Source organism: Solanum dulcamara, chromosome 7 (assembly GCF_947179165.1).
Source record: "Solanum dulcamara chromosome 7, daSolDulc1.2, whole genome shotgun sequence".
Lineage (NCBI taxonomy): Eukaryota > Viridiplantae > Streptophyta > Magnoliopsida > Solanales > Solanaceae > Solanum > Solanum dulcamara.
This window is the reverse complement of record NC_077243.1, coordinates 13,881,425-13,896,311: the sequence shown is the minus strand read 5'-3', so window position 1 is coordinate 13,896,311 and position 14,887 is coordinate 13,881,425. Positions and strand designations below refer to the sequence as shown.

The following is a 14,887-nucleotide window of genomic DNA, read 5'->3' as shown; positions in this document are numbered from 1 at the left end:
TAGATGTGACAAGAAATTCAGTATATTTTATAAGATTATTTTATCTCATTTTTCGTGTGGAATAACTTATTCATCATTTATAATAAAATCGTGGAATAAAATAATTACGTAATATATTTTGAGTTTTTTATTCTTAGCTCACCACCTAGTGTATACTTTTGTTTAGGTTTTAGTGCAACCACGACAAGGCAAATTTGTTAGAATTGGGTGTTTGCATTCTTAAAGAATATCACAAAATCTTTTTTTGAAACTAGAATATTACAAAATCTTTTGGAATATATTTAACTTAAATCAGCAATTAGGTCATAAGCAATAGACTGCCACTCAAAGCATTCCTCCTATTAGTCAGATAAATTTAGATTAATGTTGCTTCAAGATTATATAGATTTTTAAAGTTTCATTTTAAATGAAGGATAAAATTAACCTCATTCATAAATGTTTTAAGATAAACAATAATATGACCAGAGAGAGAATTTTTCTTAAAAAGTTCATAAAATCATGGTACGGACAATTTCTTTTTTTAAAAATTATAATGGAAAATCAATAATTCTTTATTATAAAAAGAAAAGATTATATCCAATAATATATATTACTCACTTCTCAAATTTATTCACGACTAATATAAGATTATATATTTGATACGAAGAGTTGTTTTAATTTTAAAATAAAATTCTTTATTTTTGAATGATTTAGAAAATAATATTTAAAATTAACAATAATATTGGCAAACTAGAAAATATTATAATAAATTTTTTATTTATACGACATAAAAAAAGGGAAAGCATTAATGTTGTTAATTTGAAACATGTCATATTATTAGTGAAATATTTTATATGATCTCACGTCTAATACATACACACAAAAGTTATATCGACGGCTCGATTTGGGTTGTATTGCCGTAGCTTTGCCCTACTCTAGAGCTGCTGCTGCACTTCAATTTCCATCACTCCCTTCTTCCACCGTGCCGGCAATTAGGAGACGCTGTTTATTTTCTCACGTAGCTTTTCTGCACCTCTGCGTTTGTTGCACAGAACAAAACCCTAGCTTCCTACTTCTCTTTCTCCCCATATATTCACATTACGCTTTTTTCTTGCTATTTAAGAGCGGAATTGGATGATGGGTAAGTCCTATTTTTGTGTGTTAGATGTCTATCTATATTTTCAACCTTTCTTTGTGAAGTTTGTATGTATTTCCGATGGGTCGTTTTTTTCTTCTTTTTGGTGATACAGAGAAGAAAAAGTCTCGTAAAGAAAGTAGAAAAGAAGCTCGGACGGCTAAAAAGCAGAAGAAGTTCGATTCATGGGTCCAACATCACGTAATTATTTTACTCTTCTCTTTTTTTCTGATTTATAACTTATCTATATTTACAATCTAGCATAAATTGCATGAAAAGAATAAAATTTGGGCATGTTGTTTTACTTTTTGTCTGGTAGTTTAGAGTAAGAGCTTCTGTTTCGAGTTGTAGGAGTAGCAATGTAGAGAGATCATGTTTAGTATCCTAAACGTAATATCAGTGTGAGCTCACCTGCTTCGGCTTTGGTAAGCAAAATTACCGAACACCTGTGTTGTGGATGGTAGCAGGCAGCATGGTTGATTAGTTAAGATGCGGCTAGCTTGGCTGGTCATCACTGTTACTATTATATGAATAATGTAATAAAGGCTTTTGTTTCCATCCAATTTTGTTTCGAACAATTTAGGAAGATGTGAGTGATGATAGAGGCATAAACACCTTTTCTTTTGGGGGAGGGGGTTCTAATTAATGAGGATGTTCATGAACAACCAACCAACAACATTTTATAAGGCTAATTACTGAGGTAGATTAAGAATATTTATTTAAGCAGATACTTTGCTTTTGGCATAAGGTCTAGCTATTACTATTCATGATAAAGCACAGAAATTCAACTTGACAGGATTTTCATTCCCGACACGCTTCTGTTTTTGGTCGTAGCATACACAAAAAACCCGGAGAACAGTGCCAAATTTAAAACCAACACACACAGTGCATTCACGGAAGGATAGTCAAGTCCAAAGACATGAACATTTGCACTCCTTAAATTCAAAGAAAGACTTGGACACTTCTCCACGGGTGGATGCTTCTAAGGTCGACAATATGAGTTTGAAAAGGATAGATGCCCGAAATAAAAACTCAATGGCCTCTATAGAGCCTGCTATTGAAGTTAAGAATGACTTGCAGGCTTCTCCACGGTTGGAATCTTCTAAGGTGGAAAAAAGAAGTTTGAAAAGGAAGCATGCCTCAAATAAAAATTCAAAGACAATGTTTATGGAGTATCTTGAAATGGAAAAGGAGGAAGATGCTATCTCTGCGGAAGTAGATCTGAGATTGGAGAGGAAACTAGCTAAGAAACTCAAGGTGAAGAATGAGCAATTGCGAGGAGATGATGATATTGATATGTTACTTGAAGGAATTCCTTCTGTAGTTGACTGTAATAGTCAATTGAATGAATCTCTGGAGGGTACTGATACTGACACTTCGCGCAAGAAACTGAAAAAGAAGGCAGTGGATGAAGTTTTAGATGGTAAACTGGTTTCTGAGGATGGGAAGTTTGATCCTTCATGTGTTAGCTATGTTGAGCATGGCAGCACAGATTTACAGACCAAACAAAAAGAGTCAAAAAAGATGAAAAGAAAGAAGACAAAGTTTGAAGAGCTTCTTGCAACTGAAATGCGTGGACAGGTTATATCAGCAGATGAGGATCTGGCTTTGGAAAGGAAGCTTGCGAAGAAGCTCAAGGTGAAGGGAGGGAAATTACTTGGGAATGATGATGATATGAATAATTTATTTGAGGGAATTCCTTCATTTCTGGATTCTTTTGAGGATGAAGATACACAACTTGCTGGAGAAGCACCTCGAAAGCGTGATAAGAGCTCCTCAAATGAAAGATCTAAAGAGAAAAGATATAATAAAGAAGCGCAAGGAGAAGATCAAGATCAAGAGGAAGAGGAAGAGCAGAAAGCTGAGAGCACTCTATACTGTACTGATGTTATGGCAACAGATGGAGAAGTTTTAACAGCTGGATCTGCTGCCAAAGAAAATGCTAAATATGTTGCTCCTCGCCTGAGGTCATGTTTGGGAAGTGAGTCAGAAGAGTTTTCTCAAATTCGTCGACGACTAAGAGGTATGAAGTTTGGGACACTTGCATTCATTTTGCTGGACTTGGAAACTTTTTTTTTTTTTTTTTTGCAAAATGATCTATGTTTTTTGCACCTGAAGACCATTAAAAGAATCAATTTCTTTCAGGTCTCCTGAATAGGATGTCCGAGGCTAATGTGGAATCGATCACAAGTGAAATTTCCACGATCTACCAGGTATGCTACTGGTTCTCATCCAATATTCTGCCTGATTTCTTATCTGAAAATTCTATCACCTCATGCACAGTTCACAATAATGTTTCTTTTATCTGTTTCTAAGCTTCAAACTAATAATTTATATAATGCCTTTTGTTTGTGTATCCCTTGAGGTTTCAGATTGTGATTCTTATTTTTTTGCCCCTACTACGTTATGGACTCCGTAGGTCTTACAATTGTTAGTGACTTGTCTAAGTGCATTTAGCAATTTGAAAGTTAGATCTTTAGAATGTTCATTTATGTGATTCAGCATTGAGAATGCCAAGATCATTTACATTGCTTGCTGGCTTTTTTACTGTTATCACTCATGGCCGTTATGTTCAGATATCTTTATATAGTTATACTTGCTTCTCAGGAATACTTGTCTTGCACTGTCATATTGAGATTTGTTTATTAGTTTCTTGATCACCACCCCATACCTTTTCTTTTTAAAAATATTCTGACCAATGAGACTACACCTGAAAAATAATTGTTTTCTTGTTCTATTGTCGTGAATTAGAAATCAGCTTACTTGGATTAACTCCTAATATTAGCGTTTACCCCTTGGCAGACTGTTGGTCGCACTTTTGGTTCTCAGATTATTAATGAAGAGGTTTTGGCATCATGTTCTAGAGGTCCGCGTGGCAATGAGCAGTAAGAATTTACCTGGTCTTTTATCTGAAGACAACTTATTCAGTCTAATTTTTTAGAGAGAACTTAGTTTTGAATAATTTTCTTCTTAGTTTTGAATAATTTTCTAGAGACAACAGTAAATTTGAATCTGAAATTGGTATTAGCTTAATTTTCTTGTATCATCTTCTGTCTAACCGTTAATGTTGCTTCAATATGCTTGTTTCCTAACAAGGGTTTCACAGAAGCTAAGTGGTGCAATTTTGAGTCTTTGACAATAGTGCTAATCAAAATTTTGTTTCTCAAAGCATTTGATTGAAGATGGACCTTAATCTGCAAATTAGAGAATTCTTATTTGACGTTTCGTGGCGCAAAGCAATTTTTCTGCTGATCTATGCATAATTTTTGATTATTTCAGCTTGTTCTGACCTGCAGAAGTCCCACAGTCGTTGAAACATTTTCCAGTATTCCTTGAGTCAATGCCGTATTTTATTTTTTATGGGAAGGTAGAGAATCTTATTAATAAATTACCAAGAAGGTACACCAAAAAGTACATCAGAGAACATCCTTCTAAATATTGAAGGAGCACGAAAGATCTAATAGAGTGTCAAAATCAGAACAGGAGCCTTCCTATACCATAGGTACATAATTTTTAAACATCTAGATTTGACCTGTTAAATACTGTCCTCCTTGTTATTAAAACACCATTGTCCTCTCCATCCAAGTGAACCAGAAAAGGCAAGGGGGGATAGCAAATCCAGTAATGCCTGTTATCCTTTGATGTATACTGTTTGTACCAGCTGTATTGGGGAAGTTTTATGCATCCTGGCATGACCCAGTGAACACCAAAAAATGGTAGGAAATATGGTCCAGATCTGTCTCGTAAAAGCACAGTGAAGTAGATGATTCACAGATTCAACAGCTTCTTCACAAAGGAGGCATCTACTGCATATGGTGAAACCTCTTTTGTGCAAATTTTCATGTGTTAGGCAGGCTTCATGTCTAACAATCCAAGTGAAGCTTCAACTTTTGGTGTAGCAATTGTTTTTCAGATAGTCCTCAATGGCCAACTATTTTGAGTGACTCCTGTACTTCCCAGGAGATTTTTATTCACGGCTTGACAGTGAACTTGCCATCCTTTTGAAACTTCCACCATATTTAGTCAACTTACAGATCATTGATGGAGATAGTTTCCAATTTCTGAAAAAGTTATTCATGTCTTTGATTCCCAATCATATAAATTTCTTTTAGGAACAGATTCCACCCTCCATTAGAATAAGAGTCTTCCACAGTGCTGTATTGGTTTGTATTGATTGCATACAGGTCTAGGAACTGTTCTTTTAATGGAATATCATCTATCCACCTATCGATCGACATTCTCACTTTCTTCCATTGCCGATTTTCTGCTTACACAGTCAAAAATCTCTTCCTAGAGGTTCCTGATGTGTTTCCGACTTAAACACCATAGGCTCCTTTTACAATATTCGTGCACCACTCCTCAATTATTCCATACTGAAGGACACAACATATTTCCGTAGATCATCACTGGTTATCATTAAACCTCCAATGCCTTTTGAGTAATTGATTCCTTTTTTGTAGCTGCAGAATTTTTCGTACCCAAGCCTCCAGATTTCTTGTCTCTATTAATAATACTCCATTTTTCCAAATTGATCTGCTTCTTGTCCTGATTTCCCTCCCACAGGAAATTTCTTCTTATTCTGTCCAATTTCCATTCCACTCTTGGGCATAGGACATCATATGTGTGGGGATTTCATCCGATACACTATTAATCAGGGTCAACCTACCACTAGATGAGATGAACTGCTTCTTCTAGTGTGCCAATTTTCTTTCACACTTCTCTATCGCTCCTTGCTAGACATTAGCATCTTTTAACTTTGCACCCAAAAAGGCATTCCGAGATATGTTGTGGGGAAACTCTCAACTTTGTAAATAATATTGTAGCCAGCTTGTGAATAATGGGGTCTGCATTAACAGGAAAGATGTTATTCTTTGCCAATTCACATGCAAATAGCTTCAAAGGCTAGATTAATTGCTTTCAGATTAAGTAGTTGCTCCCCTTCTGCACTCTGCAGTACAAAACTCCAGTGTCGTCAGTGGATATGAGAGACTTCAACTTTGTTGCCATTTCTGCCTTGAATGTGAAAACCTTCTATCCACTTAACTTCTGTAGCCTTCCTTAGCATTAGCGTAAGGATTCCACGGATAGAATGAACAGGTATGGTGGGAATGGATTGCCTTGTCTTAAATCCTTATGTGTAGGGAAGTAACCTTCAGGTAAGCCATTGGTAATAATAGATATTCTGACAGTGGAGATACAACATTTGATCAATTGTATCTATTTTGCTTCAAACCCATGGAATCCATAAGCTTGAGGAGTAAGGTCCACTTAACACTATCGGAAATTTTCTCCATATCTAATTTACATAAAACCCCAGATTTCCGCCTGTTTTGATAATGGTCAAAAAACTTATTAGGAACCAGCACAGCATTGGCTAATTCTTTCCCATTGATAAATGTGATTCTGTTTATCTGTTACAAGCTTTGCTAATAACCACTTTTAATCTTTCTGTAAGCACCTTTGAGGGTGAGCATGTAGATCATCTGCTATTGCATTGTATAATGGCTAATAGGTTTTGGAGGGTGGCCCTTAATTTGCTTGGGATGCAATGGGTGATGCCGGACTCTGTGAAGGAGGCTTTGCAAAGTTGGGACTCATATGAGAGGGAAGAAAGCCCCATGGGCATGGAGTGGCCCCCTTAGCAATCATATGGGTTATTTTTGGGTAGAGAGAAATAGAAGGGCTTTTGAAGGAGTGGAGCAAGCTTTTTAAAATTTTCTAACTAGTTTTTTGTCTCTAGTTTCCTTTTGGTGTACTTTCAAGGTTCCTATGTGTATAGAGGGTTGGACCTCTTTTGTTGGGAACCATATTATGGTGTAGGCTCTTTTTTTTGGTATATGGATTGTATGCAAGATTCCCACAATATAAAATTATTTCCCTTACCAATAAAATCAGCCAGCTCCTTCCATAGAGTTTTCCTTACGTTCCTTTACATGGCGTAGACTCCAGTTAAGGTGCATTTGAACCCTGTATTGTTTTCTTCTAAACTATCTTGAGAGAATAATAGCCTGTCGATTTCTCCTTACAATCCCATCTCTTTTTGTTCCGCATTACTTCTCTCTTTCTCGCATTGACCGGACAAAGGTTTCAAATGAGCATCCTATGGGGCAGCCATAGCTTGACCCAGGATACCTCCACTCGCTCCTTGTGCTTTTAGTTCGACCAGGTCCATCCATTGATTGTTCCATAACTGTTTGACTAGAGATAAAGAGTTTCTCTTGGAAGCAGCATAAATCGTCATTTCACTTTTTTACCACCGTTCTGATCATCCTTCTCTTTTTGGGATTATTAATTCATCTGACATTCCAGCTACACACTTTCATCCTTTTTTTAAAAAAAAAATCTAGGATGCTTCCTTCCTCGGCTACCACTTTTGAGTGATTAGCATAGTTGATGTCCAATGCTAATGCATTAGTGTTCTCTATTATTATGCTCTGGGTAATATTCGTTTGCTTATGTGATGGCTGGTTGTAGTGTAGCAAACATCATAAGTGGATGGCGTATCAGAGTATGCACCCTCTTTGAGTTTTGTTACCCACCATTTATTTCCTTTTCTAACACTTGAAGATTGGCGAGGACTAACTAGCTAGTTGTTAGTGTTTACTATTCTCTTAGTGTTGGTATGTTTCTGTCATAACTGGTATACCTCAATATTCTATCATCCTTTGGGGTGGCCCAGTGGTTTGGGCTTGGGACTTCCATGTTGGAGGTCTCAAGTTCGAAACCCCTTGCCAGTGAAAACAAGGGGTTTGCCTTTTGGGTCGAGCTCGTTGCACTGGGTTTGCCTAGTGCGGGTTACCTCTTCTGTGTGGTTTGCGAGCTATTGCATAGGAGGGGGGTTTTATCCTGTGCACACCCAAAGGGTAGCGGTTATGGGTTTTCCTTGTTATAAAAAAAATTCTATCTAATGCATAATTTTATGCACTCACACATTTATTTTACTTCCTGTATAAAAGGTATGCAGCAGTTTTTGCTGCTTTTGTTGCTGGCATGGCATGCTTGGTTGGGATGGACTTTGGCGCAAAACTTCTGGCATCTATGGCTAAATGTTTTGAGGTATTGACACATTTACAAGCGGTAATTTTATGGATCGAACACTTGCATCCGAATAAAAGGAGAAGCAATTTTATGGAGAGAGCAATTAATCTTCTTATAAGTCGATGTAATATGCTGTGATATTTTCTCAAAAAAAAAAACTGTTCTGTTATATCCAGTAGTGTTTCAAAGCATTGATTACTTGGCCCATCTATATAACGTCGAAATAAAATAAATTTACAATGTAAGTAACTTATTGTATGTTTTATTTAGGATGAGTATCAGAATGAAGATAACCTCTCTGTTAGGAACCTGACACTTCTGCTCTCATACTTGTACACTTTTGGAGTTTGCTCAAGGTAAGCACTATATTTGAATTGACTACTCTCTGACTTGGATTGTTAGGTGGACAACAATGGCATAGTATGTATGTCTACATATCTCCTATGGTGGACAACCATGGCATATTATGTATGCCTACATATCTTCTATGGTGCTTTTCTTCTATATGCTTTCTGTAACTTGTAAAGTTTCTGGACATTTGAGAAAATGAGTAGGAAATTAGCTCATTCTTGTGGGAGCAGATAGACCTAGATCTAGACTTCTATGATATTCTTGCCTAAGCAAACCTCAGGAACAACAACAACAACATACCCAGTATAATCCCACAAAGTGTGGAAAATCTCAGGAAACAAAGTTAATTTTGGATTTAAGTCTCCTAATATTTCAAATAAATAATTTGGCACCCCATGTTAAATTGTTCACAATTAAATCATTTTTTGGAGTTCATGGATGTACCTTATACTGGATTTGGAGGAGCATACCGTTGGGTTCCTATAATTCAGGTCTTACCATAATATGCAGTTGCAAAAATCTGTGATTGTATGGGATTAAACAAGAAGGTGTATGATGCTTTTATGATAGAAGAAGAGAGTTCATTTGTAAAGAAGGAATATTGCTCATGAGTTTTGGTCTAGTGGTAAGAGGCAAAGAGCGCAATGTGTGATGTGTGCGTTAGGTGCATGTCACGGGTTTGGACCTTGTTGCAGTCTTGCAGACAAAAACTTTGTTGGAGAATGGTGGAAGGGTGGGCTCATTATCTACTGAGTTTTGAACTGTGCACCACTGGCCCTCAAGATTTCTCGGTTATCACAAAAGGAGGGAGGGAATATTATGTGATGAATAAGAAGTCCTATCTTCTAGCTTGCTGCAATAAAATAGAAGTGAAAACCTAAAATGCATGCTTGTATTGCACTGCATCTACCCTGTAGGTCAATGTATTCTTGAACCCTAACAAGTGCATTGCCTTGGGCTATCCAAAGAAAACTAAATTTCACTATACAAGATGTTGTAGGATAATGTTCTTTATCACATAAGGGGTGGTATAGGATATGTTGATCCTCTATTAGGTAGTGTTTCTTTCAAGCAGACTCACCAAGTTGTGACTACCAAAGAGTGGCCAAATTTTGCTTGCTTTCAAAATTTCTGGCCTAAATTGTAATATCAGAATTACTTAGTGCATATAATTCACTAATCCGGACAAGTCCTCCATAATTTCTTCCTCAAAAGAGCAACATGGAGAAATATGGTTGTTATACTTACAACATTCTACACGTAAAGCAAATGTCTTACTCTTCGTGTCCCTCTATCCTTCCTCGCAAAAAAAAAAGAGAACAAATGCCAGCGGATAAGCGGCAACATTGACAAACTTTTCTTCTCCCCTCCCCTTTCCCTTCCTTGCATGCCTTGTATGTGCTACCTTAATAATCTTTGAAAGTAACAAAAAGGAGAATACCCTTTTACTTAGCTCTCAAAACAGTAACCATAACTGCAGTGAATTTTGGTAACTTCTGTCCTTTTCTTTTTTATATTTTAATTATGTTGTGAATCCCTGTAGAAGCAAGAAGACTAATCTATAGCTAATTTCATATATTTGATCCTCATTAATCCAATTATATTTCTTATGCTTCTTAGCGACTTGATATATGATTTCCTGGTGACATTGAGCAACAGACTGACAGAAGTGGATGTCTCTACCATATTGACAGTGCTACAAGGTAATAAACTTACCTTAAGACTTTATCTTTCTTTGTTGGAATGATCTGTCATCCAAGTAGTTTCTCCTCCTTTACTCCTGCCCCATGTTTGTTCACTATTCCAGAGAAATTCAACAAATTATTCATGAGTTGCTAGGAGCTGTTAATTCAAGGCCTCAACTTTTTCCCCTTCATCCCTTGTAGCCTATGGTTTTTCTTTTCACCATAAAAAAAGTTTTCCTAATCAGGCAATTAATTACTAATTCAAAAAAGGAACTTGTGTTTTGCTAACTTTTGTATGCTTCAAATGTGACACTAAGCCAGTGCAATAGGCATAATTACAGGTTGTGCAATCCCTCTATTGTGTCTGACATTCCATCTACATCATGTACAATAACCAGATTGCACCAAGATTCTTTTCCAATTCTGACTAGTCTGATATTAAATGATTATTCCTATGTGCTTTTATGAACAGCTTGTGGGATGAAATTGAGAGGTGATGATCCCGTTGGTATGAAGAACTTTATAGTTAGCGTTCAGAATAGGGTGAATGAATTGAAAATCTCATCTGGGGAAGGACAATCAAACAGTTTGGGGAAAAGGGTATGATAATGCTTTCTAAGGCAGATTGCTTCTTATTCTGTCTCTGCTAACCGAACTGCTTTAATCTGTATTTTCACATACTGGTTTTGTGGCAGATGGAATTCATGCTTGAGATGATATGTGATATCAAAAACAATAAAAAAAGGACGAAGGAGGACACCTTGCAGCTTACCCGAATAAAGAAATGGCTACAAAAGGTGCTTGTTGGATTCAGCTGTTTTGGTCAAATAATTATCTATTTGCACATTATAATCATTTGATCTGGATGCCCTTTGTAAGGAGCTTTTCATCTATCTTATGAAATAGACATGGTAGTCTTCCTCAGGAAATAATAAAGATGGTTTTTACCTGTCATTGCAACACTCTCCTTCAATTGCAACTGAGTTTGAATACGAAGATTAAAAAAATGAAATAATCGTAAACTATACCTTGAGATGGCTATGAAAGTCGTGTGCATTAAGCAAGCATTGGATGTTCTACTCCTCTTCTTATTGCTATGGGTGTAAACGTCTCTAATCAGTGCTTATATGAGATATTGGAGAACGGTTGGCCCCTCGGATGGGTTTAGGCATAGGGGCTTTTTAGTTTTCTCCTACAAATTCTCGACTCTCTAACTTGCTTCCACTCTCCAATTGCCAAATTATCACTTGTGATTTATGGTAACAAATCCTTTATTGCTTCATACCAGAAAGAACCTGATTCCTTTAAAAGATGGGTGTCTTTTATTTATTGAGGAAAAAAAGTAATATATTTTATCCCTTCATTTATTAGGGACAATCATTCTTCTAAGGTATAGTTAATAGAAAGCCCCCCTTTCTTTCTGCTTTCTGAGCCAGTATCTAGATGGTTCAACTAATTTACTTTTCCGTTTCCTATCCCCCCCCCCCCCAAGTCCCTGAAGAGTACTTAAAAGATCTCATGTTTTACATACTGTATCCGATAGGTTACTTAAATCCGTAGGTGGAATTTTGGATTTGCGGAAGAAATTATCTAAATGCTCCTGGACTGATGTTTACTCATGATTCTTAACAAGATATTCAATTAAGAATATTCAATCGATATTATGTCCAATCTTATTGCACTGCAATGCAAAATTTGGTGCATTGTGTTGAAGATGACATTTTAAATCTAGTGAAGATGTGCTGGCTTCCACACTAGAGGAACTAATACATATATATTCGTTGATCTAGTAATACAATTGTAGAACACTCTCGCAAGATTCGGTATTCCTGCAGAAGATAAATGTGGAGGGCCAAAGTGTTTTACATATAAGTTTCACTACTATGCTTTTGTTATTTCAATAGATAAAAAAGGGCAGCCTGGTGCACTAAAGCTCCCACTTTTATTGAAATAATATTGTTATTTCAATAGATAAAAGCAGTAAATGATGGTATTTAGCTGCCAAATTTCCTGAAATTCGAAATTCCTTAGATCATCATGATCACGCTCTACATTGTCTCATCATTTCTGTCATCCTTAACATGTTAATCTCTTCTTGTTTTGTGCTTCGGGTAATCTTACTTGCAGCTCAGAGTAGTTGATATATTGATTCGAGGCTTAAAGTGGAGCAAGCTGCTTGATCCTGACAAGAGAGGCCAGTGGTGGATGTCTGGGAATATTGATTCAACAACTGATGTTCAAGATGTTGCAAGCACAATTGACTTGGAGGTCACCGAGGCTCAAAAGATGCTTCAGCTTGCTGCTGCTCAAAGGATGAATACTGATGCAAGAAGGGCAATTTTTTGCGTAATAATGAGTGGAGAGGACTATATTGATGCATTTGAGAAACTTCTAAGATTGGATTTGCAAGGCAAGCAGGTTGGCATCTATTAGTTGAACTCCCTGCTATTTATTGTTGTGCTTCAAGTGTGCAAATTCTTTGATATTTATACATGCAGGATAGGGAAATCATGAGAGTTTTGGTAGAATGCTGTTTACAGGAGAAAGCTTTTAACAAATACTACTGTGCTCTAGCTTCCAAGTTATGCAGCCATGATAAAAACAATAAGTTCACTCTGCAGGTATGCCTTCTGCTCAAATGTATCTTGGGAAGTCGTGTCACACGGTCTTCTGCACTCGGCAGAGCTGCGTGACAAAAAGTTCATTAACAATCCCTGATTTCTAGAAATGGAAAAATTATATCTCGGGTGTATTTGGTACGACTGTAAAATATTTTTCAATTTTCTCATGTTTGGTTGGTCAAGATGTTATGGAAAACATTTTCTCTAGGAAATTACGAAAATGACTTCCTTTCTAGGAGTAGGGAAGAAAAGTCCCATAAGTGGAATTCCATACTAATTGTCTCCTGCACACCATAGTGATTGTCTTAAGTTATATATATAAAATATTCTTGGGACAATCTATTCTGCTTACTTCACAAACACCACAAAATAAGTAAAAAACAACTTATTTTAAATATTTTCCTCCAGACCAAATACACCCCTCATCTTGCCACATATCGGGAAAAGACGAGGAGAAGACAAATGAAGTGCTTCTTACACTATATGAACAATGCATATTTCTTGTGATTTCTGTTTCCTGCTTGCGTTTGATGCAAGAGTTCAAAGTCAATTTCTGACCTGTGACACAAGTAAATAGTGAGTTAAATTGAGACCTGGTGGGTCAAGAGTTTCCTTGGTACATAAAATTATATTTATGGAGGACGAATGAAGAGACTATATGCCCAGACAGTTTTTACTCTTTTTCTCTCACACACCATTGGTCCTCGTTTAACCTTTTTATTGGAGTGGCCAAAATCATCATGCTTTGAGAATCATCTGAATCATGGTACTCACATATTATTTGATATCATATCCTCATTTTAGCAATGGAGGATGTATTTGAAGAGACTATATACAGACAGTCTCCTCTTTTTCTTACACCATTGGTTCTTATTATCCCTTTTTATTGGAGTCATCATCTGAAACATGGTACTCACATGAGAGCTGATGTTTGCACCCAAGAGATTGCACCTCCTAAAAGTAGTGCAACTATATCAAGTATATTTAGTTGCAAAAGCACTATATTATATTGATCTCAAAACCATAGCCGTACTAATCCAATGTTACTTGCAGTATTGCCTGTGGGATCATTTCAAGGAGCTTGATCAGATGAAGCTGATCAGATCAATGCACCTATCCAAGTTTGTCGCAGAGATGGTTGCTTCTTTTAGCCTTTCACTTGCTGTATTGAAGAGTGTTGATCTCGGTGATACTTCACAGTTGACTCCAAAAAGAATCATGCATTTTAGGATGCTATTTGAGACCATATTGGAGTTTCCTGAAAAGCTTGTCTGGAACATTTTTACTCGAATTGCTGTTTTGCCCGAGTATGAATCCCTTCGTGATGGGATTGTCTTCTTTATCCGCAAGTATGTCATAGATGGCCAAAAGTCTCTCGCAGATAAATTCAAGATTGCAAAGAAGGCTCTTAACAATGTTGAAGGAGTCATCATGTGAATCTTTGCATGTTGTATTCTAGCTTTAGAATTTTGCAGGACTGGTTATTGTTGTTGGGACAACATTAACCCATTTTTGGTAGTTACTTTCTTGATTCTAAGATCGTTTAATTAATCAAGTTACATAGGATAGATGTGACGAGAAATTCAGTATATTTTATAAGATTATTTTATCTCATTTTCTGTGTGGGATAACTTATTCATCATTTATACTAAAATCGTGGGATAAAATAATTGCATAATATATTTCGAGTTTTTTTATTCTTAGCTCACCACCTAGTGTATACTTTTGTTTAGTTTTTTCGTGGTGCAACCACGACAAGGCAAATTTGTTAGAATCGGGTGTTTGCATTCTTAAAGAATATCACAAAATCTTTTTTTGCAACTAGAATATTACAAAATCTCTTGGAATATATTTAACTTAAATCAGCAATTGGGTCATCAGCAATGGACTGCCACTCAAAGCATTCCTCCTATTAGTCAAATAAATTTAGATTAATATTGCTTCAACATCATATAGATTTTTAAAGTTTCATCTTAAATGAAGGATAAATAAATGTTTTAAGATAAACAATAATAAGATCAGAGAAAGAATTTTTTTAAAAAGTTCATAAAATCATGGTACAGACTATTTTATTTTAT

The 14,887-nt window shown here is 36.2% G+C and overlaps 1 protein-coding gene across 4 annotated transcripts; it reads left to right on the top strand.

Annotated features, from left to right (window-relative positions):
* Window positions 1–840: 840 nt before the first annotated feature.
* Window positions 841–14,489, top strand: LOC129894019 (uncharacterized). 4 transcript variants are annotated; one of them, XM_055969509.1, is made up of 13 exons: window positions 841–1,120; window positions 1,230–1,315; window positions 2,195–3,137; window positions 3,260–3,327; window positions 3,917–3,999; window positions 8,071–8,170; window positions 8,423–8,508; window positions 10,124–10,206; window positions 10,661–10,788; window positions 10,884–10,985; window positions 12,316–12,606; window positions 12,687–12,809; window positions 13,863–14,489. In XM_055969509.1, exons 1-13 carry the CDS (start codon window positions 1,114–1,116, stop codon window positions 14,244–14,246), a joined length of 2,484 nt encoding a protein of 827 aa, XP_055825484.1. In that variant the 5' UTR covers window positions 841–1,113; the 3' UTR covers window positions 14,247–14,489. The 4 variants fall into 4 exon arrangements, with proteins under 4 accessions (XP_055825484.1, XP_055825483.1, XP_055825485.1 ...); XM_055969508.1 differs by having other exon boundaries at window positions 1,949–3,137; XM_055969510.1 differs by having other exon boundaries at window positions 1,911–3,137.
* The last annotated feature ends 398 nt before the right edge of the window (window positions 14,490–14,887 follow it).

What these genes read in the sequence shown, in the direction of transcription:
- LOC129894019 (XM_055969508.1), top strand. An exon ending in GGTCCGCGTGGCAATGAGCA is followed by an intron (nt 4,000 to 8,070) that starts GTAAGAATTTAC and finishes CCTGTATAAAAG; the next exon opens with GTATGCAGCAGTTTTTGCTG. An exon ending in CAAACAGTTTGGGGAAAAGG is followed by an intron (nt 10,789 to 10,883) that starts GTATGATAATGC and finishes GTTTTGTGGCAG; the next exon opens with ATGGAATTCATGCTTGAGAT.